The sequence below is a fragment of the Manihot esculenta genome, chromosome 4 (assembly GCF_001659605.2).
Source record: "Manihot esculenta cultivar AM560-2 chromosome 4, M.esculenta_v8, whole genome shotgun sequence".
Classification (NCBI taxonomy): domain Eukaryota; kingdom Viridiplantae; phylum Streptophyta; class Magnoliopsida; order Malpighiales; family Euphorbiaceae; genus Manihot; species Manihot esculenta.
In genome coordinates this window covers 15,853,355-15,881,117 of record NC_035164.2, presented here as the reverse complement: position 1 = coordinate 15,881,117, position 27,763 = coordinate 15,853,355, and the positions used below count along the sequence as shown (strand labels likewise).

Genomic DNA, 27,763 nt, shown 5'->3' with positions numbered 1-27,763 from the left:
GCATAAGAGGTGATCCTCATATTTTTTCCAGCTTTCAATCTCATAAATTGCCTTCTCTTGTTACTATAGCTGATGAATCAATCTATAATATTAATATTAAGGGTTCGTACAAAAGGCAAAAAAAATGATAAAACACTTCTGAACGATACTTCATATTATAAATCTAAGTCATTCTAGAGAATTCATCCACAAAAGTGATAAAATATCTGAATCCAGTTTTAGACCCAACCGGACATAGATCCAAATATCCAAATGAACTAATTCAAAAGCAGACAACTCGTTTATTGACTTTAGGACTGCGACTTTTTGGCATCACTTGCTATATTTGGGATGTCAGACCTCATGTGACTAAACTTGATTCTAAAGTTTTGAAGTGTGTTTTTTGGGATATTCTCGCCTTTAGAAGGGGATTCTTAGGAGTTGGCTTAACAAAACCTTGTAATCTGTATACAAACACATTTACTTTAATAGAAAAAATACACAGAAATTACCCAATTATTCCTTGTCTTATTACAACGTGAAAGACTGCGATTTAAAATCATGAGTTGAATTGGCCATTATTGAAATGAAGATGAGTAGGTTTGTAGACTTCGAAAATCCCTTTATGGCTTGAAACAGAGTTCTCAGGCATGGTTTGGTAGGTTTAGTGAGGTGGTCCAACAGTTTGGAATGAAGATGAGTAAGTGTGATTACTCAGTATTTTATAGAAATTCTGATAGTGGACTAATTCTGCTTGTAGTATATTTGGATAATATCGTTATCATAGGAAGTGACGGTGCTTGCATCACATCCGTAAAAGACTTTCTTAAAACATAGTTTCATACAAAGGATTTGGGCTCCTTGAAATATTTCTTGGGAATTGAAGTTATGCGGTGTAAGAAAGGTATCTTCTTATCTCAAAAGAAATATGTTCTTGATTTGTTGGCAGAAAGAGGAAAATTGGGTTCTAAGGCTTGTAGTGCCCCAATGACCCCTAACCTTCAACTTACTACAGAAGACAATGAGCCATTTGCAGATTCTAAAAGATATAGAAGATTAGTTGGCAAGCTGAATTCTTTGACGGTGACTCGTCCTGATATTGCATATTCAGTGAGCGTGGTAAGTCAGTTTATGTCTTTTCTTACTGTTGCTCAGTGGGATGCTTTGGGACATATCCATTGTTATTTTAAAGGGGCCCCAGGGCGAGGCCTATTCTATGGTAACCATGGGTACTCAAATATTGAATGCTTTTCTGATGCTGATTGGACAGGCTCGAAGGTTGATAGGAGGTCAACTACTAGGTATTGTGTTTCTGTGGGAGGTAACTTGGTCTCATGGAAAAGTAAGAAGCAAAATGTAGACTCCCGTTCTAGTGCTGAATCTGAATATCGAGCCATGGCACAAGCCGTTTGTGAAGTCTCGTGGGTACGTCAACTATTGGAAGAAGTTGGGTTCACAAATTCGGTGCCTGCTAAGTTGTGGTGTGATAATCAAGCAGCTATCCACATTGCCTCCAATCCGGTATTTCACGAGAGGCCTAAACACATTGTGATTGATTGTCATTTTGTTCGTGAAAATGTCCAACAAAAGATAATATCAACAGGACATATCCGAACTAGAGAACAATTAGGAGATATCTTCACTAAAGCTCTAAATGGAACTCGAGTTGATTATAAATGTAACAAGTTGGGCATGATTAACATTTATGCTTCAACTTCAGGGTGAGCATTATAGGTTATAGGAAGTAAATATTGATAGATGAGTCAGTCCCTTAATCTTAGGGATTGTATAATCATAAATTTGATTTTCCTTCCTATTTTGATACCGCCTCTCATGTATAAATAGGTTGTAATCTTTATTATGAATAACAACAAATATTATCTTTCTACACTTAGGAGTTGGCTTAACAAGACCTTCTAATATGTATACAAACACACTTTAATAGATAAATTACACGGAAATTGCCCAATTATTCCTTGTCTTATTACAACGTGAAAGACTGCGATTTAAAATCATGAGTTGAATTGGCCATTATTGAAATGAAGATGAGTAGGTTTGTAGACTTCGAAAATCCCTTTATGGCTTGAAACAGAGTTCTTGGGCATGGTTTGGCAGGTTTGGTGAGGTCCAACAGTTTGGAATGAAGATGAGCAAGTGTGATCACTCAGTGTTTAATAGAAATTTTGATAGTGGAGTAATTCTGCTTGTAGTATATGTGGATAATATCGTTATCATAGGAAGTGACGGTGCTGGCATCACATCCCTAAAAGAATTTCTTAAAACATAGTTTCATACAAAGGATTTGGGATCCTTGAAATATTTCTTGGGAATTGAAGTTATGCGGTGTAAAAACGGCATCTTCTTATCTCAAAGAAAATATGTTCTTGATTTGTTGGCAGAAAGAGGAAAATTGGGTTCTAAGGCTTGTAGTGCCCCAATGACCCCTAACCTTCAACTTACTACAGAAGACAATGAGCCGTTTACAGATTCTAAAAGATATAGAAGATTAATTGGCAAGCTGAATTCTCTGACGGTGACTCGTCCTGATATTGCATATTCAGTGAGCGTGGTAAGTCAGTTTATGTCTTTTCCTACTGTTGCCTAGTGGGATGCTTTGGGATAGATCCTTTGTTACTTTAAAGGGGCCCCAGGGCGAAGCCTATTCAATGGTAACCATGGGTACTCAAATATTGAATGCTTTTCGGATGCTGATTGGACAGGCTCGAAGGTTGATAGAAGGTCAACTACTAGGTATTGTGTTTCTGTGGGAGGTAACTTGGTCTCATGGAAAAGTAAGAAGCAAAATGTAGACTCCCGTTCTAGTGCTGAATCTGAATATCGAGCCATGGCACAAGCCGTTTGTGAAGTCTCGTGGGTACGTCAACTATTGGAAGAAGTTGGGTTCACAAATTCGGTGCCTGCTAAGTTGTGGTGTGATAATCAAGCAGCTATCCACATTGCCTCCAATCCGGTATTTCACGAGAGGCCTAAACACATCATGATTGATTGTCATTTTGTTCGTGAAAAGGTCCAACAAAAGATAATATCAACAGGACATATCCGAACTGGAGAACTATTAGGAAATATCTTCATTAAAGCTCTAAATGGAACTCGAGTTGATTATATATGTAACAAGTTGGGCCTGATTAACATTTATGCTCCAACTTGAGGGGGAGTGTTATAGGTTATAGGAAGTAAATATGTTAATATAGGAAGCAAATATTGATAGATGGATCAGTCCCTTAATCTTAGGGATTGTATAATCATAGGTTTGATTTTCCTTCCTGGTTAGATACCGTCTCTCATGTATAAATAGGTTGTAATCTTTATTGTGAATAACAACAAATATTATCTTTCTACGGTTAGGAGTTGACTTAACTTGACCTTGTAATTTGTATACAAACACATTTACTTTAATAGAGAAAATACACAGAAATTACCCAATTATTCCTTGTCTTATTACAACCTGAAAGACTACGATTTAAAATCATGAGTTGAATTGGCCATTATTGAAATGAAGATGAGTAGGTTTGTAGACTTCAAAAATCCCTTTATGGCTTGAAACAGAGTTCTCGGGCATGGTTTGGCAGGTTTAGTGAGGTGGTCCAACATTTTGAAATGAAGATGAGTAAGTGTGATCAGTCAGTGTTTTATAGAAATTATGATAGTGGAGTAATTCTGCTTGTAGTATATATGGATAATATCGTTATCACAGGAAGTGACGGTGCTGGCATCACATCCCTAAAAGAATTTCTTAAAGCATAGTTTCATACAAAGGATTTGAGTTCCTTGAAATATTTCTTAGGAATTGAAGTTATGCGGTGTAAGAAAGGCATCTTGTTATCTCAAAGAAAATATGTTCTTGATTTGTTGGCAGAAAGAGGAAAATTAGGTTCTAAGGCTTGTAGTGCCCCAATGACCCCTAACCTTCAACTTACCACAGAAGACAATGAGCAATTTGCAGATTCTAAAAGATATAGAAGATGAGTTGGCAAGCTGAATTATTTGACGGTGACTCGTCCTGATATTGCATATTGAGTGAGCGTGGTAAGTCAGTTTATGTCTTTCCTTACTGTTGTCCAGTTGGATGCTCTGGGACAGATTCTTTATTACCTTAAGAAGGTCCAGGGCGAGGTCTATTCTATGGTAACCATGGATACTCAAATATTGAATGCTTTTCTGATACTGATTGGGCAGGCTCGAAAGTTGATAGGAGGTCAACTACTGGATATTGTGTTTTTGTGGGAGGTAACCTAGTCTCTTGGAAAAGTAAGAAGTAGAATGTGGTCTCATGTTCTAATGCTGAATCTGAATATCGAGTCATGGCACAAGCCGGTTGTGAAGTCTTGTGGATACGTCAACTATTGGAAGAAGTTGGGTTGACAAATTCGGTGCCTATTAAGTTGTGGTGTGATAATCAAGCAGCTATCCACATTGCCTCAAATCCAGTATTTCACGAGAGGTCTAAACACATCGTGATTGATTGTCATTTTGTTCGTGAAAAGGTCCAACAAAAGATAATATCAACATGACATATACGAACTGGAGAACAATTAGGAGATATCTTCACTAAAGCTCTAAATGGAACTTGAGTTGATTATATATGTAACAAGTTAGGCATGATTAATATTTATGCTCCAACTTGAGGAGCGTGTTATAGGTTATAGGAAGTAAATATGTTAATATAGGAAGCAAATATTGATAGATGGGTCAGTCCCTTAATTTTAGAGATTGTATAATCATAGGCTTGATTTCTTTTCCTGTTTAAATACCGTTTCTCATGTATAAATAGGTTGTAATCTCTATTGTACAATACAACAAATATTATCTTTCTACAGTGACCAATCTTGTAAGGTTTGTCCTAGGATTCTTGGGATTGAGAGTGGAGGATGGAGGCTTCTGAGAAGCTAACATGAACCATCCCATATAGGAAAGTAGAGGCTTGGTAGTTTTCAATGTCTTCCAGCCTCATCTTTTGGAAGAAGTTGTTCTTGGGATGGTGATTCTATCATTGTTGGAGGCATCACAGGTGACCTACCAGAGATTGCCACAGTGGAAAATTAGTTGCCGAACAGTGAGGTCAAGAGGGTTGAGGAGGTTATGTTTCCCAGTTGTTATCAAGGATCTCAGGCCACATTGGTTCTTGTGGGTTTGGTGTTCCTTTGAGGAGATAAGGCAAGAAACTGCAGATAATGGGTTGGAGACGGTTGATTATTTGCAGAAGAACAGACCTGGGTTGAAAAAGAGGCAGTTTTTTCTTTTATTAATTGATGTTTTTAATTAGGTTATTTTATTTTAATTTTGGGGTATTAAGGCAGCTGGCATTGCAACTATGTTAGATTCTAAGGATTAACACTAGGGCGTTTTTTCCAAAGTTCAGGCTACAATTGTTAAAATGCCTCAGGATGCCATTGTAAAATAGGTAAAATTTGGAAATCTTTTGGCCATTTCCCTGAAAATATATTTTATTTTTGTGATTTGACAGTGGAAAAAAATGGACAACGCTGAAGAATCCATAACGTGAACTTCATTTACCTTCAAATTACTGACTAAAGTATGTAGTCGAGGATTCATTTACAGTAAACAGTGATAATATGAAAAATTTTAATTTGTCAAAGTGCTCACTGCCTAGTGGTATAAGTAGGTAATTTTCTATATACAAGGTTGAGATTGTACACAAGAACCTGCATGTTTTATACTGTTTTTTGACATTGCTTGAAAATGTATTGTACTAGTTGCATAAAATTTGTGCACACTTTTCTGGTTCTGTGTAGCACGCCATATCCATCCCAAGTAATATTAATAGGAAAAATTCAATATTTCAAAGTGCAAGTCAGGGAACACTTCCCTAGGGTTACAAGTATATAATTTCCTCTACCTGAGTTTTATTTTGTACAGTTTGTTGAATGCTGAAGTCTGATATTGTCAATGTTTGAAAATGTATTAACATTAACTATGCAAATTTGTGCATGGTTTCTGGTTCTGTGCAGCATGCTATATTCATCTCTTGTTCATCTTCTGTAACGGATTTGTTTTAGATGATATCTGAAATTATCCAAAATTTTTCTGTTGATTTTTATTGTGCCGTAGCTTGAGTGGTTTGGCTTTCTGATTTTTTTCTGCTTCTTTTGGCTGTTTTGCCAGCAATGCTACATTTCAGTTGCCTGGCTTTTTATCTTCTAGTGTATTTGAAGAGGAAGATGAGGAAGATGATCTTCCTGGTAGTTCATTGAAGGAAGGTGCTTGTGTGTCAACGCTAGCAGACACCACTCGTACTTTAGGAGATAAGGAAACATTTAATATTACTCCAAATGACAGGCGTCATTGCATCTTAGAAGATGTGGATGGTGAACTTGAAATGGAAGATGTGTCTGGACATCAAAAGGATGAGAGATCATTATTATCAAGTTCTGTTGAAGTGGATGCCCCACAACTTTGCTCAGATGAAGTTCTGGAGCCTGTAGTCACCAAATCTGTTGAGCTTCCTGCTCTACCCGAGGGTTCTCCACCATTGCCTCCTGATTCTCCTCCCCCACCCCCGCCTTTGCCCCCATCACCACCACCCCCACCTCCACCCCCTACATCACCACCACCTCTTCCACCACCACTTCCATCACAGCCACCTCCTCCAGTACCACCTTCAGGCCCTCCACAATCATTGGTACCTCAACCGTTAACACCAACTCAACCTTCCTTGATATCTCAATCAATTCTACCATCTGTGTCATCATTACAGTCCTCACCACAGTTGGCGTATGCACCAGCTGGACCCCATGAATATTGCAGTACATCCAGTGTATGATTTCTTGATCTTATCTGTTTTTAATTGTCGTCTCCCCTTATGCATTCTAGAATCATGCCATTGTGTTTATTAAGACCTCTCTTGTATTTTCAGGGTAATCAACTTACTCAAATGTCTGGAAATATTCATGGGAATCTTATGGCTGTTGGTGTAAAGAGTGAACTGTTTCCACAGAAGTCTTCTTGCTTCACGCCTGCAGCAGTTTGCAGTTCTAGAGAATCTTCAGGATATAATCCTTCAAGGCAATTGGAATATGGACATAATGACCTGTATTTAAATCCCCAAGCTTCTCAACAAAACCCACATTTTCAACCAGGAAATGCGTCTTTCACACATAGATCTTTGCATTCAACCTTGCCACAAAATGTATGTGGTCAATTTTCTTTTGCAAAGCCAGCGATTCAGCAACATCCTCAGCATTCATTTCCTCATCCATATCCTGTCCCTTCTCATCCTGATGGAAGAAGGCGTTTTGTTGGTGATGATATTTGGAGGTTGCCGTCAAGTGAATTTAACACAGATAATCAGCATGGCACATGGATGAGTGGAAGAACTCCTGCACATCCAGGCCCTTTTGGACATGAAGGTATGCACCTGCTAGCCTGTGTTGATCTGTGTAAACATTGACTATAAAAAAATCTTGTTCCAGCTGTAGACTCAGCATCTAAATATCTATAGTATTTGTATCTAATTTCTACTGATTAAATGTTAGATATGTTTTTTCCCAATACTGGATAGACATTGATTGCAATTCATCAGTTTCCTTCTGATGCTATTATTTTTGAACTGCTGAGATCTGTTCATATGCTTACTTGTTGGAGGGATTCTGTATTTTCAGGTGATCAATGTAGGTGCCTGACATAATAAACTCTGCTATGTATTTTTATAAAATGTCACAAAAGTCTGATGTAATTGCTAATTATCTATTGCCATGATGAACTTCATGTACTGAACATTTATTCTGTGCTGTTTGTCTGCTTTTAACTTCTCATTTTCTCGTCATATTATGGTTTGACTTGCATCACATTGGTGATATGGATGTATATTGTTATTTAATTCTTAGAAGGATATTCTACTAGATTTCTAGAAGTTCTCTTTATGTATGTTATATGTCGAGGGGGACATGCTTATGTCGGTCATTAATGAAACCCTTCGATATGATGGTCATATCAACATTTAAATATCATGACTAAAGGTTCATCATTTAGATGATTCTAAAACTGTAAGGGTGAAGAGTGAGCTTGTTATGTGCCCTTAAATAGGATCTCGTCACAGGTCGATTAACTGGAAAATCCTCCTCTCACCAGACTGATTTTTCCTTATTAATGTTTCTATTTTTCTTTGAGGAACCTATTGTGAAATAAATTGAGAACTCGTTTGAGAGAATTCTCGAATCTCATAAACTGATGAATAATATTTTCTGAATGTCCTATTTAATGATCTCAAGTGCTTTTTTATAGTGAAGGCTACTTTTAGATTGCATCAATATTTGAATTCAAAATACTTCCTATCTTCTATTAAAATTTAAAAATTAAAAATTAAAAATTAAAAATTAAAAATTAAACTAAAGATAGCAATTAAAAAATTAAATTAGAGCTAAGATACTTATGTTATTTTTTGTAACCACTTTGATCAGAATCTATCAAATAGAAGGATAATGCATATCTATAATATTACCCCTTCTTGGAGAAAAAGCTTGTCCTCAAGCTTGTCCCCAGTTCAATAATAGGAGACCCTAGATCCTTCAACTCCACTCAAAATAATTTTTTTGCACTGATGGTTAAAAGAATGTCTCATCACAATTGTAGCAAAAGCGTTTAGTTCAAAGTTCAGCCATTTCTGTCATGCTAAGTCTTTTAACAAATGGAGTTGAGGTGCTTCTGACATTTACTGTGTTACTATTTCTCTTAAACTCTTGAGTTAAACTGCCAGTAGGTGGTGCATGGTGCAGACCTTTGAAATGACCCGTAAGCTGTCATCATCTGACCCAATTGTTCTTTCTTTTCGAATGTTTGAGCAAAATTCATTGCTATAACTAAATTGGGAGGCTAAATTGGGAGGGTTTTGTAGTTCCACCTTAACCTGAATAGTCTCAGTAAAAAAGTCAACTTGTTGGTTGGTTCGAACAGTTGTCGCTCTTGCCAATAAGGATTGAAATTAGCGCTGATAATCTTCTACTGATCCAACTATTCAAATTCAGCAACCCTCCCAAGGGATTCCTCCGCAAAGGAGGACCAAATCGCGAGTTGCAGTTCTCCTTGAACACTTGCCATGTCATTCCAATTTCTTGTTCAAGTAAAACCAAAATTGAGCCTCACCAGTAAGATGGAAGGCAACTAGACTGACTTTATCTGCTTCCATCATTGATTTTAAAAAAATTGTTCACAACGATTAAGCCATCCAAGTGGGTTGTTGGAGCCATCAAAATGAGGGGGAAAATCAAATTTCGTATATCTAAGCATTACGCTCCCTTCAGAACGATCATTATTTGGTTGGATAAAATTTTGTTGGCTGCCACTCGTTCCATCTTGGTTTTAGTTTGCTTCTCTATTGAAGGTGCGAATGAGCTTCGAAACTTGATGAGGAAGTCGTTGAATCGAGCATCGGTTTATTGCATGAAAGAGTTTAACTTCTCTTCCATATTTGTTGAATCGCCCATGATGACTGGGTCTGATACTAAGTTGTTATGTGCCCTTAAATAGGATCTCGTCACAAGTTGATTAACTAGAAAATCCTCCTCTTGCCAAACTGATTTCCCTTGTTAATGTTTCTGCTTTTCTTTAAAGAATCTATTGTGAAATAAATTAAGAACACGTTTAATAGAATTCTCGGATTTCATAAATTGATAAATAATATTTTCTAAGTGTCCTATTCAATGATCTCAAGTGCCTTTTTATAGTGAGGGCTACATTTAGATTGCATCAATAATTGAATTCAAAATACTTCCTATCTTCTATTAAAATTTAAAATTTAAAAATTAGACTAAAGATAGCAACTAATAAATTAAATTAGAGCTAAAATACTGATCTTATTTGTTGCAACCACTTTAATAAGAATCTATCAAATAGAAGGATAATGCATATCAATAACAGAGCTTTTTGTTAACTAATTCTAGTAATTTACGACTTCTCTCAAAGCTTTGAAGTTGGGACCTAACATTTCATGTGATGATCAGCACTAAAAAATATTTATATTTTTTCCCAGTTAGTCTATGAATTTGCATGTTCTTTATGTGAAAATTTTAATTGTGTTAAGTTCATGCAATGATTTGGGATAGGAGTAATATGCCCCTTGTTTAGTCGGGTGCTCCTCTCCCCTTGAGGCTTGAGCTAACTTTTGGAGGTGGATGAGGTCCTGCTCATTTTTTTAAGATGGTATGAGAGCCTTACTACTTAATATTAGGCCTTTCACATTCAAAATTTTGACCTTATATGTGAGGGAGTGTGTTAAGTTCCCACATTGGTTTGGGACAATGGAATTGTACAAATATAAAGACTTAGCTGTACTCTCTCCTCAAGTTAGCTTTTAGGGGTTAGGGTTAGGTTCATTTCATTTTTTACAATGAAATTGTACAAATATAAAGACTTAGCTGTACTCTCTCCTCAAGTTAGCTTTTTGGGGTTAGACTTTAGAGTTAGGTTCATTTCATTTTTTGAAGATGGTATTAGAGCCTCCCATTCAATCTAAGGCCTCCCACACTTTATGATGTTTGGTTCTGGGCTGGGCATGAGAAGGGCGTGTCAAGTTCCCACATCAATTTGAGATAAGTATAAATGTGCCTCTTATAAAATTTTGGGTACTTCTCCTTGAGTTAGCTTTTGGATGTGAGGTATTTCTAGCTCGTTTTCTTAAGAAAATCCTCTCTTTTAATGTATTTAATCATGTATATCTTGGAATTGAAATATTAGGGCTATGCATAGTTCTGAGGGGTAAGAAACTGAGCAAAGGAACAATATTGGAATGCAATAGAATTGTTATTATAAGGACAAAACTGTTTTGGATGGAACTTATATTTATTGTTTTGGTTTGTTTGTGGTTCTTCATCAAGAACTGTCTGGAGCTGTACCGTAATCAGACCAAACTGACAAAGTTATTTTGTACTTTTTTTTTTCTGTCCTGATATGTTTTATAATTTCTATAGAAGAATGTGCATGTGTGTGTGTGTATAACCTAATTTATCTTTAAATATATGTATATATAATTTAATGTTATCTTTTATTTTCTACATTCTTTTTAAATAATTTGTCTTAAATGCATTAGTTCACCTGATAATCCTCAATTATGACTAAATCACATGGCGGTTATGCAATATGCTTTTTATTAATTATATATGTATCTTTTAGCTAAGAGCTATATAATTAAGAAATATGTAGAACATAACATAATATTCTCACTATGAACTATATATAACATATTTTTGATATTAATAACATTTTTTTTAATTCTAGTGCTATTATATTTATTGTTATTTTCATGTTAGAATTTTAATATTGTCTTTTACTTGTTTAAAATGAATAAGCGGATGTTACAATTTTAGGCATAAACATCAAAATTTGATCTAAATTGTGACTAGGGTTGAAATTGAAGTACAACTGAACTAGAATGGGAACCAAAATGAATCATACTGAAATTGCCTTGAATTGAGCTTGACCAAATGTGAAGTTTGGTTCAAGATATATTCCTAAAAATCGAAGAACCAAAGTTTGGTTATGGTTACAGTTTGCAGATAGAACTGTACTGGAACCAAAACTGAACGCCTCTAATTTGAGTATGGGAAAGTTTATTTTGCAAGTAATGGATCTGGTTGACACATACATCTTCTTTTGCTCTATTGAGTGGAGGGCACTGCTGCATTAATTGTTTATTTCTATTTATTGTCTTCTTTTTTAGCTTTTGTTGTTATTTTTTTTCCCATCATTTTTTTTCTTTAATGCTTTACACTTGATTCTATCCAAAATTTCCATGACAGGCTACTTTCGGCCACCCCTTGAAGGACCACCTTCTAATAATATGGGTTTCCAGCCCAACAATTTACCTGCTGGAGCTCCAATACCAGGTTAACTTTTGCTGCAAAAATCTCCTGGCTGAGCTCTTGATTTCTGTACTATCATTTTGATCTTCCCAATATGATCTAAAGTGTCATTTTTCATTTCTGTCTTTCTTCAGGTCATGGTGGTGTTTCACACATGTTGCCATGTAGACCAGACATGCCTGCCCTTAATTGCTGGAGACCAGCTTAAGAACGTGACAAAAACTGAAGTATTTTCTCCATTGCTATTAAATTCTTTCGTGCTTCATGCACCTTTTGGAAAAAAAATATTTTCCTTCTAAGATGCATTTTCCATCTTCATTTTAAATTCTTTTGTGCTTAATGGCTTTATTTTTAATATTTTGTTCTGAAATTTACCATAAAAGTGCAAGAGGAAAGTACCCTATAATGCACTTAGACGAGGAAAATCCTACAGTATCCTATAACATAAAGTTAACTCATTATATAAATATATATGCTTTATTACTTGGTAATTAAAAAGCTAATGCAATAATGAAATGCCTTGTGGGAGATTATGTCAGCGGAAAATGATACTAAAGGAGCAAATTGAACTTCGTGTGGCTAAAATGATAATTTTGACATAAAAATTTTCTTGTCCATTGCACACACACACATATTTTTAACATAAAAAGTATCATACTTTAGCTAGTCTTATAAGTAAAAGAAACATATTAAAATAACATATTATGGGCATTAATATAAGAGAAGTAGAAAGTAATGCATACAGGCATTTTCAACTTAAGTTTAAATTTAAAACTGAAAGAAGTAGCATAAGCAATAAACAATGTAGATTAATTTGAAACAAATTAAACAAAGCAACACCAACCTATCTTCAATTGAAACAAGTAGTGAAGCAATAAAACAACACCTATCTAAATAGAGCCATAACCAAAAAAGAGGAAATAAATCTATCATTTATGAAATAATAAAAAAGTTTAAAAAGTTGAATAGCAATAAAACAACACTAATATAAAAAAAAGAAATCAACAAAAAAATTCTATATTAACTATTAAATATAAACAAATGTTGTTGCTGCCTTTTTGGGAAAAGGGGGGAATAGAATGGAAGGGAATAAGAGAAAAGGAGAGAAAAGGGGGAGGAGAAAAGAGAAAAGGAAAGGAGTAACCAGAGAAAAAAAATAGAGAACCCTGATATGTTGGTGTGTCAGCTTTAGAGGGGAAGAAGAGAAGAAGAGAGAGAGAGAGATTAGCTGCCTCTCTTTGGAATGGAGGAGGCTAGGGTTTAACTCATTAAAAAAAAACATACTATTGCTTTGAAGAGTTAAGGCGCTTCTCTGCCTTGGGTGAGCTCCTCATTGAAGGGCGCCTTACTTGGCCTAAGTGAGGCGAGGCGATGGTAGAGGCATGTTAGTCGCAGCCATAGAAACAGACCTGCAATAGTCACAATGTAATGGCCTGGTGTTGTGCAAAATTTTTAAATCAATTTGCAAAGTTCATAAAATGGCATAATTTGATAGATTTAGTTCAGAACAATGCATATAAGTGCATAATAAACATAAATACATCATATATAGACAGTTTAATTACATCATATAGAAAATTACTTACCTCACGACCACAAAAAAGAACGCCTTGCAGGTTCTTAATGGTCTTGATTTTAACTTTTTGAGCTTTGATCGTTAAAGTGATGTTGTTAATATTGGTAATATTGTTGTGGATTAAAGCTAAATAAGGGACCACCTGTATCATAAGAATCACCATATGTGTTGGTTGTTGAGGATATGATGAAGCTGGCTCTGCTCCTGAAGGGGGTAATATGAATATGAATATGCAGAAAGATAATTTGTTGGATACAACACCCTCCAAATTGTCCATGACCCATAACTTGATGAAGTAGCTTCAGTCGATGAGCTACCACTACCATACATAAAATTTGGATCATATGTACCATTAATCTTATATCTTATGTTAAATATTTTTTTTGACTTTGTTAAAGTAATAAATTACTTCTATAAAATTTATATAATCTTTTTAAATATAAGGACTAAATTGTTATAAAAAAATGAAATTCAAATAATTAAGTAATTATAGTTGAACAATGAATTTTAATGAAATGATTATTCTGTTAACATAATAAAGTTTTAGGAACTAAATTATTTTACATTTTATAGCTGTATTACATTAAATATTTTTCTATCATGTTAATATAAATAATTTAATTTAAATGTTTGTAGTTTGTTTTTTTCATTTCATACGTCTATTGGATATAATATATTTTAAAAAAATTATATAAATTTTATAAAAATAATTTGCTACCTCAACAGAATTAAAAAAATATTTAATATAAGACAGTAATAAAATATCTTGATATAAATTGAAAATTAGTAATTTAGAAAAATATAAGACGTATGGCAAACATTCTTTCCAAGTTTTCAAGTTCCTACCCACAATTGCATGAAGCATATTTTCTAAAGTTTATTAATAACTTCAGTTTGGCCGCTTGTTTGTGGATGACAAGTAGAAAATAAAAGTTTAGTACCTAATTTCCTCCACAAAACATGCCAGAAATGACTAAAGTATTTAAAATCTCTATAAGAAACAATAGTCTTAGGTATACCATGCAAACGGACTACTTTCTTGAAAAATATGCCACAAATGGCTAAAGAACTTAGAATATATATGAAACAATAGTCTTAGGTATACCATACAAACGAACTACTTGAAAAATAAATCAATTATGTTCGTTGCATCATCAGTTTTATGACATGGAATAAAATGTGTTATCTTACTAAAGCGATCTGCAATAACAAATACAAAATCTCTACATCTTTTTATCATAGGTAAACTTATCACAAAATTCATCGGTCCAAGATTCAGTAGGTACAGACAAAGGAGTATACAACCCATGTAGCAAGGACTTAGATTTAGCCTGTTTACGTACAAAGCATTGATTACAAATTTTCTCTACATATTTTCGCATGTTAGGATAATAAAAGTGTTCATTCAACATGTCTAAAGTTTTTTTGCACATCAAATTGTCCCATTAACTCTCCTGAATGCGTTCTCTAACAAGCAACTCATGCACCGAACAATTGGATATATGCATATTTGTTTTCCCCTAAGAAGAAACCCATCATGCAAATAAAACTTATTAAATGCCCCATATTCACGTGCCTTAAATACATAAAAAAATCAGTATCATTCTCATACGTATCTTTTAAATGCTCAAACTTTAATAACTTGGAACTAAGCATGGAAATCAATGCATAACGTCTAGATAATGCATCAACAACCACATTCTTCTTACCTTGCTTGTATTTAATCACATAAGGAAAGATTTCAAGATACTCAACCCACTTATCATGCCGCTTGTACAACTTACCTTGTCTTCTTGTCCCTTCAAGTGTTTGAGAGATTAATGGTCGATATGAATTACGAGCTCATGAGGCAGCCTTATACATTATAAACAAACTTGTTATTTATTAGAAATCATTTATTCAAATTTTTAATTAAAATAAAACTTTAATTGTTCACTTTAATTAGTTAAAAGTTAAGAACATTAAAAATCAAACGATGAGGCGCAAAATAAAAAATAGTGCCTTTCTTACCCCTAAATATTATACTCATACATTATAAACAAAATTGTTATTTATTAGTAATCATTTATTTAAATATTCAATAAAAATAACACTTTAATTGTTCACATAAATTAGTTTAAAGTCAAGAATATTAAAAACGAAACGATGGGGCACAATATATTATACTCATACATTATAAACAAAATTTTTATTTATTAGTAATTTATTCAAATATTTAATTAAAATAAAACTTTAAATGTTCACTTTCATTAGTTTAAAGTGAAGAATATTAAAAAAGAAATAATGTGGCGCAAAATAAATGACAGTGTATTTCTTACCCTAAAATATTATGCTTATGCATTATAAACAAACTTGTTATCTATTGGTAAACATTTATTCAAATATTCAATTAAAACAAAGCTTTAATTGTTCACTTTAATTAGTTTAAAGTCAAGAACTTTAAAAAAGAAACGATGGGGCACAAAATAAACGACAGTGCCTTTTCTTATCCCTAAATATTATACTAATACATTATAAACAAAATTGTTATTTATTAGTAATCATTTATTCAGATATTCAATTAAAACAAAACTTTAATTGTTCACTTTAATTAGTTTAATTTCAAGAACATTAAAAAAAAATCGATGGGGCGCAAAATAAACGACAGTGCCTTTCTTATACCAAAATATTATACTTATACATTATAAACAAAATGTAATAATTATTAGTAATTATTTATTCAAATATTCAATGAAAATAAAACTTTAATTGTTCACTTTAATTAGTTTAAAGTCAAGAACATTAAAAAAGAAATGATGGGGCGCAAAATAAACGACAGTGCCTTTTTTACTCCAAAATATTATACTCATACATTATAAACAAAATGTAATAATTATTAGTAATGATTTATTCAAATATTCAATTAAAATAAAATTTTAATTGTTCACTTTAATTAGTTTAAAGTCAAGAACATTAAAAAAGAAACGATGGAGCGTAATATAAACGACAATGCCTTTCTTACCCCAAAATATTATACACATACATTATAAACAAAATTGTTATTCATTAGCAATCATTTATTCAAATATTCATTTAAAATAAAACTTTAATTGTTCAATTGAGTTAGTTTTAAGTCCAGAACATTAACAAAGAAACTATGGGTGCAAAATAAATGACTTTGCCTTTCTTATCTCAAAATATTATACTTATACATTATAAACAAGATTGTTATTAATTATTAATCATATGTTCAAATATTCAATTAAAATAAAATTTTAATTGTTCACTTTAATTAGTTTAAAGTCAAGAGCATTAAAAAAGAAACTATCAGGCCCAAAATATATGACAGTGCCTTGCTTACCCCAAAATATTATACTCATACATTATAAATTAAATTGTTATCTATTATTAATCATTTATTCAAATATTCAATTAAAACAAAACTTTAATTGTTCACTTTAATTAGTTTAAAGACAAAGAACATTAAAAAAAAACGATGGGGCGCAAAATAAACGAAAGTGCATTTCTTACCCATAATTATTATACTCATACATTATAAACAAAATTGTTATTTATTAGTAATCATTTATTCTAATATTCAATTAAAATAAAATTTTAATTGGTTACTTAAATTAGTTTAAAGTCAAGAACATTAAAAAAGAAACTATGGGGCGCAAAATAAACGACAGTGCATTTCTTACCCCAAAATATTATATTCATACATTATAAATAAAATTGTTATTTATTAGTAATCATTTATTCAAATATTCAATTAAAACAAAACGTCGGCCTTTCCACATAAGAACAACAGCAATGCCAATCCCAGAAGCATCACATTTGATTTCAAAGGTTTTAGAAAAATCAAGTAACCTTAAATCAGGAGCAGTAGTAAGTTTTTCTTTTAATGTGTTAGCAAGTTCCTGTTCTTTACCCAACAGCCTTTTTAATGATCTCATTTAGAGGTGCAACAATAGTATTAAAATCTCTAACAAACCTCCTATAGAAGCTTGCTGCTCATGGAAGGATCTCACCTCAGCGGCATTCGTAGGTGTAGGCCATTTTTTAATAGCCTTAACCTTTTCAGTATTTACCTTAACTCCACGTAAACTAACAACAAATCCTAGGCATATGACACTATCAGTACAAAATGTGCATTTTTTAAGATTAGCATACAATTCATGTTCACGCAACTTATTTAGAACAAGTTCAACATGCCTAATATGATTATCCAAGTTTCGGCGATAAATTAATATCTGACTAATGGGTGATCAATCTCTATGGATTTTGTCAAGGCTGCAGGCAGGACTACATTTTGTGAATTCACTCAAGTACAACTTAAAATGAAGTTTCCACTTCTGGACAAGAGACAACTGGCATTTGAAGGCTATGTTTATACCCTATGGAAGCTCTTGGCAGGACTGTATATATTGTAGTATTTCCTGACAAATGTATTCCGGGAACATTGTCTTCGAGTGTAGGCCCATGTTCTAACTTGGTTAGTACTTCTGTTTCTCAACTCCTGTAATTACACTTGAATTTTTATTATATAAGAGAATTTGTTAAGTGGTAGATTTGAGCATGGTTAATTTATGATCATTTCAAGGCTATATATATATATATATAGGCCTGATATATTGTTCACCATTAGTCTGTCATGGCCATGGATGCAATATCATGGCTCATATTCCTTGCAAAGCAATTTGCTTATGAATTTGATTTGTTAGGACCTTTTTCTCTTTGAGAGAGAGAGAGAGAGTGATTATCTTTAGCATAATGATTTCCTCCATCTATTGTCAATATTACATTCAAGTTGTTTTCTAAGGTGACACAAATGCTTTAGTTCTTTTTTCTTTTGGTGCATCGAGAGCCCAATTGAGATTTGCTACGCGATGGGGTGTACTTTTAGCCATCCTCTCATTGTTATTAGAATCTTACAATTCTTGATTTGAATCTTAAAATTTGAATCAATTTCCCAATAAATTGGTTCAAATCTATAGTTGATCTTAAATTTACCTGAATTTTATGATTCTTTATTCGAATCTTACGATTCCGGATTTGATTCCACATCCTAGCTTTTCAAATATATAGGTTAAATTGCAAATCTACCTAACCTAAATTGTGACTAAATCGAAATAATCAATGATGAATTAAATGAATCGATCGAGTCTCACTCGATTTAATCAATTATTTATAAAGGGTTCCAGTCTATAAAACTCTAGTTAATGCTGATAATGTTAAGCACTAGCCTAGTTTAGTGCCCCTCCCCCCCCCCCCCTGCGGTCTCTTTCAAATGCTTTAGTTTAGCTTTGGAATTAGGGTTCAGTTCTGATCTCTGTTGAGCAAGAATAATAGGTGGCTCATAAGTAATGGTTTTTATTCTCAGTTTATCACTCTGTGGTTGCTTTAACCCATTTTCCTTCAAAGTTGACCGATATTTTCAGATTTCAATTTTTTTTCCTTCTCTCTTCTTTTCTATAGAGTTTGTCTGTATAATTTGTATCGAGGGAAAATTGGCTATTACAGTAATTCTTACAGAGTCAATTTTCCGAATACTCCCGACTCAGAGCCAAGTCCAGCTATAGCCGAGATATAAAATTAACAACAAAAATCCCCCCTCTTCCTCTCAAATGATCCTATTATTTATACACACAAATGTTTTCTCTGACCATTAGGGAATTCCTAACCAGCAAGAATCACTCCCAACGATATAGCAGCAGCCCCCATTTTCTGCAAGTGTCCTGCTCTTTTCTCTTCCAGGCGTCTGTGGCCGGAATCTTCTGTACTACTACTACATGCATCATCTTTCTTTCTGATATTTTTTCGATAGCAGACTCTTAATGGATTTGGAGCTGGGCCTGGCTCATTGGATTGTCTTGTAACAATACCTTCCCCGGGAAAAATAGCCTTGTCTGCAAGGCTGAATGCGGAGAATTGATTAACAAAATCATTGTAATTCATCTAGGTTGCCTCCTCTGGGGCCTTGTTCTTCCACTTTAATTGTCAATATTCAGAATGTGGTGCTGTAAAATATCTTTTGGTTCAAAATTGTCATCTTGGACCTCTAAACCCTTCAGCAAATCTGTCATAACAGAGTGACTCCTCACTGATTTTTTTTTTTAGCTGAGAAACATGGAACAAAGGGTGCACTCTTGAATATGTTGGTAACTGGAGTTCATAGGCAACAACTCCTATCATAGCAATAATTTTAAATGGCCCAAAGTATCTTGCTGACAGCTTCTAATTTGCAATAGGTTGATGGTGCCTACCCCAAAACCAGATGCGTTGCATTCCAACGCAAAAGGTTTTGAGAAATCAAGTGTAGCCAATATTTGGGGAAGTGGTGAGATCCTGTTTGAGGCCGAGAAAAGTAGATTGAGCCTTCATTGTCCACTATAATTTGCTTTGATTTCTTTCTTCAGGTCCACCACCATACATAAAATTTGGATTATACGTGCCAACGTCGTATCCATAATTTAATGAATCAATTGACCCCTCCTCATATGCAACACTCTTATCCCTTGTTTGGGATGTTTCAGCACCACCAATACCAGAACTATGAGACCCTCGTGATCTTTGATATGTACGCATCGGAGATGGTTCAGAAGCAATTCTAATTCCACTTTGTCTTTGACTAGGTGCATCTTGTGAACTACGACTACCACCTCCTTCAACTGTGGTTCCTCCTCCACCTTGATCACCACCACCATCATCATCATCACTACTAGAGCTGGATAAAATAAAAGAATCATCATCACCAGCACCACCTTGTTGTCCTTGAGTTTGAGTGGCAGATTCAGACTGTGATGGAGCATTACCCGCCTCTTTATCATCCAACCATGGATTTGATTGCCCATCAAGCAAGGAAGGTTCCCTTTCCTCTAACCAAGAGTTTAACGGATCATCTTCTTCAAAAATATAATCCAAATTAATTGGATCGTAGCTCCTGTCTAACTCCTATTGGCTTTTTCTTGTCACATTTCTAATTTTCAGCCTCATGTTGTAGTGCACAAAGACAAGTGCATGTAATTTTTGATACTTCAATCTGTTTCTTGTCTTTGTGTGAATGAGAGAAAGTGCTCCAATTTCTCTCGCAGTTTGAAGCTGAAGTTGTTTGGCTCAGTACTTTAATAGCGATTTTTCTCAACTCAGGAGCACTTTCTCCATAATTAATCCACCATTCAGCTGCAAAATATTTTTAAATTTTTATTATTTTAATGAACTTAGTTGTATAAAAATGAATGAACAAAAATAATTTATACTTATTTTATAAACTTAGTACCTGGATTAGTGAACTTAATTGCCTTTTGCGCCAAATCTGTTTCAAAACTCTCTATTTTGTCCCGAAAAAGTAGGGCCTACATGTTCCAAATTCTAGTAAGATAACTTCAAGTTCAAAAGCAACAGTTCAAGCTTCAAGCCTTCAACTACACTAACATAGTAACACTTGAGAAGTTACCCTGTTGGAAAAACAACAGATGGAGCTGCAGAAATTATTGGACAAGAATAAGAAGATTTTCGAAGAACTTCAGAGCCTTCCTCCTCGAAGAACTACAGATCATCGTATTCCGCTTTAACTTGGAACAGGGTCAGTCTCAGTGAAGTCGTACCGATATGGACATACACAGAAGGATGAAATAGAGAGATTGGTGAAAGAAATGCTCTTAGCTGGCATCGTTCAGCCTAGCACTAGCCCTTTCTCGAGTCCTGTCTTGTTGTTGAAGAAAAAAGATGGAAGCTGGCGATTCTGTATAGACTACCGCCAACTCAAACAAATCGACTGTGCCTAACAAGTATCCTATTCCAGTTATTCAGGAGTTGCTAGATAAGCTACACGGGGCGAGATATTTCTCTAAATTGGATCTAAGATCTGGCTACCATCAGATAAGGGTTGCTGTTCTGAATATACACAAGACAGCATTTCGCACTCATTTTGGGCACTACGAATTTTTAGTGGTGCCATTCGGACTGATAAACACACCAGCCACTTTTCAAGCAGTGATGAATGATATTTTTCGACCGCAATTGAGGAAGTCTGTACTCGTTTTTCTTTTTACAACATTCTAGTATACAGTAGCACTTGGGAGTCTCATCTGGTCCACCTTCAAAAGGTTTTCTCCACCTTGCAAGATCAGCAACTGTACGTGAACAGGAAAAAGTGTTCTTTTGTCAAATTATCCGTAGAATACCTAGGGCACATGATTTCAGAGAAAGGGGTGGAAATGGACTCCGGAAAAGTTTCTGCCATTGTCCGTTGGCCGACTCCAAGATCTGTTAAAAGGGGTGCGGGGATTCTTGGGGATTTTGGATACTACCGAAGGTTTCATTAAAGGGTATGGGCAAATGGCACAGTCGCTGACCGAGCTGTTAAAGAAAGAAAACATCGGAGTGTTCAAGTGGAGTGATCAGGCACAACTAGCATTTGATTCACTCAAGAAGGCCATAATTTCCTCTCCAGTCCTAGGTATGCCCAATTTCTCTGTTCTGTTCCTAGTGGAATGTGATGCCTCAGGAAGAGGAGTGGGAGCTGTCTTAACACAACAAAATAGACCGATCGCTTATTTCAGCAAGGCAGTATCGGGAAAGTCATTAGCTCACTCAGCATATGACAAAGAACTTATGGCCTTAATTATGGCTATTCAGCATTGGAGACCTTACTTGATGGGGCAAAAGTTTACGGTTAAGACTGACCAGCAAAGTCTTAAGCACATACTAATGCAACAAGCTACCACTCCTACGCAACAATACTGGTTGTCAAAGCTAATGGGATACAGTTTTGTGGTGGAGTATCAATCTGGGAAATCCAACAAAGCTGCTGATGCCCTATCAAGACAAGAGGAAGAGGTGCAAATTCTAGCAATATCGGTGCCTTTTTGGGCTGATTGGGAACAAATTAATGTGGTATGGACTGATAAGCAACTAAGGAAGATCATCGAAGATCTACAAATAGACTCTCGCCGGCATGCTCATTACTCTTTGATACATGACCGACTGTATTATCAAGGAAGGCTAGTGCTACCGGCTAATTCATAATGGGTATCAAAATTAATCACCAAATTTCATTCTACTAGTCAAGGAGGACACTTAGGTGCCTATAGGACACACCGACGATTGCCCTCAAATTTTTATTGGAAGGGCATGATGGGGGATGTCCAGAAATTTGTGGCGGCCTGCCTTATCTATCAAACTCATAAATACGATACACAACACTCGGCCGGACTTTTGCAACCCCTTCCAATACCAGATAGAATATGGGAAGACATTTCCATCGACTTCATAACAGGTTTGCCACGCTCCAATGGGTTTGATTGCATTTTTGTGGTTGTTGATCGCTTATCTAAATTAAGCCATTTTTTACCACTTTGTCATCCTTACACCGCTAAGACAGTAGCTGAAAGATTTGTAAAGGAAGTAGTAAGACTACATGGGTTATCAAGAACCATTGTGAGTGACAGGGATCTGCTATTTTTGAGTAATTTTTGGGGGAAAATGTTCAGATTGCAAGGAACAAAACTCAAATTTAGTATAGCATACCATCCACAAACGGATGGCAAGACAGAAGTCATAAACAGGTGCCTTGAGACTTATTTGTTGTGTTTTTCCTCAGAACAGCCGAAAAGGTGGTCCAAATGGTTGTGTTGGGCAGAATACTGGTACAACACCAATTTTCAATCTTCTGTGGGGAAGACTCCTTTTAAGATTGTTTATGGGAGATTACCTCCTGTTATTCAACAGTTCTTACCAGGAGAAACTAAAGTAGAAGAGGTAGCACAGCAACTTGCTGACAGGGATGAAATGATAAGGCTATTAAAGTATAACCTATGTCGAGCTCAACAGATTATGAGTAAAAGTGCCAACAAGCATCGTAGGGACTTAAAATTTGAAGTTGGGGATGCGGTTTTTCTCAAATTGCGACCACTTAGGCAACAATCAGTGGCAAAAAGGGCATCTGGAAAGTTATTGGCTAGATATTTTAGGCCTTTCACCATTCTAGCAAGGGTAGGATCTGTAGCTTACAAGCTTAATCTGCCAAAAGAATCACGTATACATCTAGTGTTCCATGTTTCTCAACTAAAACAAGTAGTAGGTAACCATCCCGTGATTGCAGCTATCCCTGACCATCTGGAGGTGAATGAAGAACTCTTGGTGGAACCCGAAACTATTTTACAACAAAAGCAAGATCAATTGGAAAATCAAACAGTGGAACAAGTTTTGGTGAAATGGAAGGGAAAGGGGATTGAAGACTCTACATGGATGAATTTATCAGACTTCCAGGAACAATTTCCTTACTTCAATCTTGAGGACAAGACTGATCCTCAACAGGGAAGTAATGATAAGGCTGAGGGCTCAAAAAAAAGAAATTTTAAGGTATATTTCAAGATATAGAAAGATAATATTTTGTTGTTGTTATTGTTCTCAATAGAGATTACAACCTATTTATACATTAGAGACGGTATCTAGACAGGAAGGAAAATCAAGTCTATGATTATACAATCCTAAGATTAAGTAACTGATCTATCTATCAATATTTACTTCCTATATTAACGTATTTACTTCCTATTAACTTATAACACTCCCCCTCAAGTTGGAGTATAAATGTTAATCATGCCCAACTTGTTACATATATAATCAATTTCAGCCATAAGAACAACCTACCCAAAACAATCAAAATAAACAAAGGATCAGAAGAACAGTAACCGATGAACAGTAGCCGTGAACAGTTCTCGTGAACAATACTCAATGAACAGATGTCTCCAAATGTTACCCTTTATGGGTAACCCAAATGCACAGAACCCTAAGTTTCTAAATGTTAACTTTTATGAGTAATCCCGATGAACAGAGCCCTAAGTCTCCAAATGTTACACTTTATGGATAACCCAAATGAACAGAGTTCTAAGTCTCTAAATGTTACCCTTTATGGGTAACCCCGATGAACAGAGCCCTAAGTCTCCAAATGTTATCCTTTATGGATAACCCAAATGAACAGAGCCCTAAGTCTCTAAATGTTACCCTTTATGGGTAACCCCGATGAACAGAGCCCTAAGTCTCCAAATATTACTCTTTATGAGTAATCCCAATGAACAGAGCCCTAAGTCTCCAAATGTTATCCTTTATGGGTAATCCAAATGAACAGAGCCTTAAGTCTTCAAATGTTACCCTGGATAACCCACTTATTCCAAATGAAAGTACCTAAATGTTTTTGGGCTGATGCTGTATCCACTACTTGTTTTTTATCAATCGCATGCCTTCCTCCATCCTTCATGGTAATATCCCTTATAACATTTTGTTTCCCACTCAATCTTTGTTTCCTATTGAGCCACGTATCTTTGGTTGTACTTGTTTTGTTCGTGATGTTCATCCACAGGTTAACAAATTGGATCCCAAATCACTCAAATGTGTCTTCCTTGGCTACTCGACGTCAGAAAGGGTATCGTTGTTTTTTTTCTGAATCAGTATCTTGTGTCTGCTGATGTAACATTCTTTGAGTTCACTCTATTTTTTCCGCCATCATCTGTTTATAACACCCAAGGGGAGGAAAATGACCTCTTGTTATATATTGTTCGCTCTCTGTCTCCTCAGACTACTACACCTTCCGCTCATGTGCCAGGTCGTCCTCTCATCTTTCATGTGTATTCTAGACGCTTAGAGGACTCTGACTCTGCTCTGTTACCCGCTTCTTCGTTGACAGATACTGCTCTCACTGATCATTCACTGTCTGATTTGGATTTATCCATTGCTCTTCGCAAAGGTAAACGTACTTGCACTTATCCTATTTCATCTTGTGTTTCCTATGATCAATTATCCTCTTCTTCTCGTTTTTTTGCCACTGCTTTAGATTCTATTTCAGTCCCCAAAACTGTTATTGAGGCTTTGTTCCATGCTGGTTGGCATGCTGCAATGGAAAAGGAAATGATGGCCTTGACACTAATGGTACTTGGGAGTTGATGTCCTTGCCCCCAGGAAAGCGGGCTATTGGGTGCAAATGGGTGTTAGACAAGGTTTGTAGACTTCGAAAATCCCTTTATGGCTTGAAACAGAGTCCTCGGACTTGGTTTGGCAGGTTTAGTGAGGTGGTCCAACAGTTTGGAATGAAGATGAGTAAGTGTGATCACTCAGTGTTTTATAGAAATTCTGATAGTGGAGCAATTCTACTTGTAGTATATGTGGATGATATCGTTATCACAAGAAGTGACGTTGCTGGCATCACATCCCTAAAAGAATTTCTTAAAACACAGTTCCATACAAAGGATTTGGGCTCCTTGAAATATTTCTTGGGAATCAAAGTTATGCGGTGTAAGAAAAGCATCTTGTTATCTTTGTTGGCAGAAACATAAAAATTGGGTGCTAAGCTTTATAGTGCCCCAATAACCCACACAGTTTCAACTTACCACAGAAGATAGTGAGCCATTTGCATATCCTAAAAGGTATAGAAGATTAGTTGGCAAGATGAATTATTTGACGATAACTCGTCATGATATTGCATATTCAATGAGTGTGGTAAGTCAGTTTATGTCCTCCCCTACTGTTGCCCAGTGAGATGCTCTGGGACAGATTCTTTGTTACCTTAAAGGACCCCAGGGCGAGGCCTATTCTATTGTAACCATGGGCACTCAAATATTGAATGTTTTTCTGATGCTGATTGGGCAGGCTCGAAGGGGTCAACTACTGGATATTGTGTTTTTGTGAGAGGTAAATTGGTCTCATAGAAAAGGAAGAAGCAAAATGTGGTCTTCTGTTCTAGTGCCGAATCTGAATATCGAGCCATGGCATAAACCGTTTGTGAAGTATTGTGGGTACGTAAATTATTGGAAGAAGTTGGATTTACAAATTCGGTGCCTGCTAAGTTGTGTGATAATCAAGCAGCTATCCATATTGCCTCCAATCCAGTATTTCATGAGAGGACTAAACACATCGAGATTGATTGTCATTTTGTTCGTGTGAAGGTCCAACAAAAGATAATATCAACAGGACATATCCGAACTAGAGAACAATTAGGAGATATCTTCACTAAAGCTTTAAATGAGACTCGAGTTAATTATATATGTAATAAGTTGGGCATGATTAACATCTATACTCTAACATGAGGGGGAGTGTTATAAGTTATAGGAAGTAAATATGTAAATATAGAAAGTAAATATTGATAAATGTGTCAGTTGCTTAATCTTAAGGATTGTATGATCATAAGCTTGATTTTTTTTCTTGTTTAGATATAGTCTCTCATGTATAAATAGGTTGTAATCCCTATTATAATATACAACAAATATTGTCTTTCTACATTTTAAAAAAAATATTATTTACTATATGTCGGTTCAACCTGTGTTCAACCTTGGCGTAGTAGTTGTAGTTCAGTTTATTTAGATTGTGAAGTTAATGAAAGTAACCCTGCATCACTTTTGCTTGAAGCTTCCAGAGTCTGTTTACTTGTGAGCAACTTGATTACTTGAAAGCTCCCTACTCATATATGTGTGTGTATGTGCGTATGTTTCATGAGTGAATGTCTGAAAGCTCCCCAGTAATCTCATATGGCTGCTATTATTTATTGTAGCCATCTTACGATTGTGATTTTAGCTTTAAAACCGATGTGCCACTCTGCATCCAGAACCCACCTCCGTATCTTTCTAATTTTCTATTTGTACCCTTAAGCCACCTGAGATTGCTGGCTTCGTCTGCAATGCATGCTTGCCCTTGGCTTGTGTGTGGGTATGTGTGTGTTGCTGTTGCAGGAGACTGATATGAAATATATAAATTTGTACTGCATGAATTATCAACCTCAGGGAATTCAAATTTCTGAGTCAGGATGATAACTGGAAGCTTTGTTATTACAGGTTGAGCAAAACATTATGCGAAACATTGCTGTCATTTTTGACTTTTCGACATCGTAAAAACTGAAGAATAAGATTCTCCGGCAGACAATTTCTGCAAAAAATTGAGGTAAATATTAATCATGGATTTTCAAGCCAGATGACATACATAATTTTGTCTTTTTGGATAGAAATTAGCTTAAAAGAATGTTCTATAAACAATTGTTTATTTTTTTCCAAGAAAGAAAAAGTTATAGCAATTAGTTAACAAAGTATCAAGTCCTTGTGAATGTCTATGATATAATACATTCGGGTTCTGATTTGTATTTACTACCGTCAAGTTTTCCTCTTTGATATTTACATAAAAAGTTCCGATTTCAGGAGTATATCGTTTTTTTTTTTTTTTTTTGAGCTTGCATCAGATATGATTCTTGCCGAGTACAAATGATAATTGATATTTGTCGTCAGGATGGTTATATGGTGAATTGCAAAACATTGCTATTTGATAGGATATTCAATTGATTCTTATTGCATAATATGTTTTGTCAAAGGGTGTGATTATTTGTTGCTAGATTAGTTTGCAAAATGGTACCTTC

At 35.1% G+C, this 27,763-nt stretch overlaps 1 protein-coding gene across 5 annotated transcripts in view; it reads left to right on the top strand.

Annotated features, from left to right (window-relative positions):
- Nucleotides 1-27,553, top strand: part of LOC110612557 (ENHANCER OF AG-4 protein 2) — a 36,646-nt gene extending 9,093 nt beyond the window's left edge. For 4 of the 5 annotated variants that reach the window (XR_006350459.1, XR_006350457.1, XR_006350460.1 and 1 more), the window contains 6 exons: nt 6,124-6,775; nt 6,875-7,367; nt 11,751-11,837; nt 11,948-12,040; nt 17,661-17,863; nt 27,192-27,553. Coding sequence is in view for 1 of the 5 variants with exons in the window: in XM_043955969.1 (XP_043811904.1) it covers nt 6,124-6,775; nt 6,875-7,367; nt 11,751-11,837; nt 11,948-12,021 (1,306 nt within the window). In the remaining 4 variants the exon portion in view is untranslated. Of the gene's footprint in view, nt 1-6,123; nt 6,776-6,874; nt 7,368-11,750; nt 11,838-11,947; nt 12,041-17,660; nt 17,938-27,191 lie in introns of those variants that run through there. The other variant, XM_043955969.1, reaches the window with a different exon arrangement.
- The last annotated feature ends 210 nt before the right edge of the window (nt 27,554-27,763 follow it).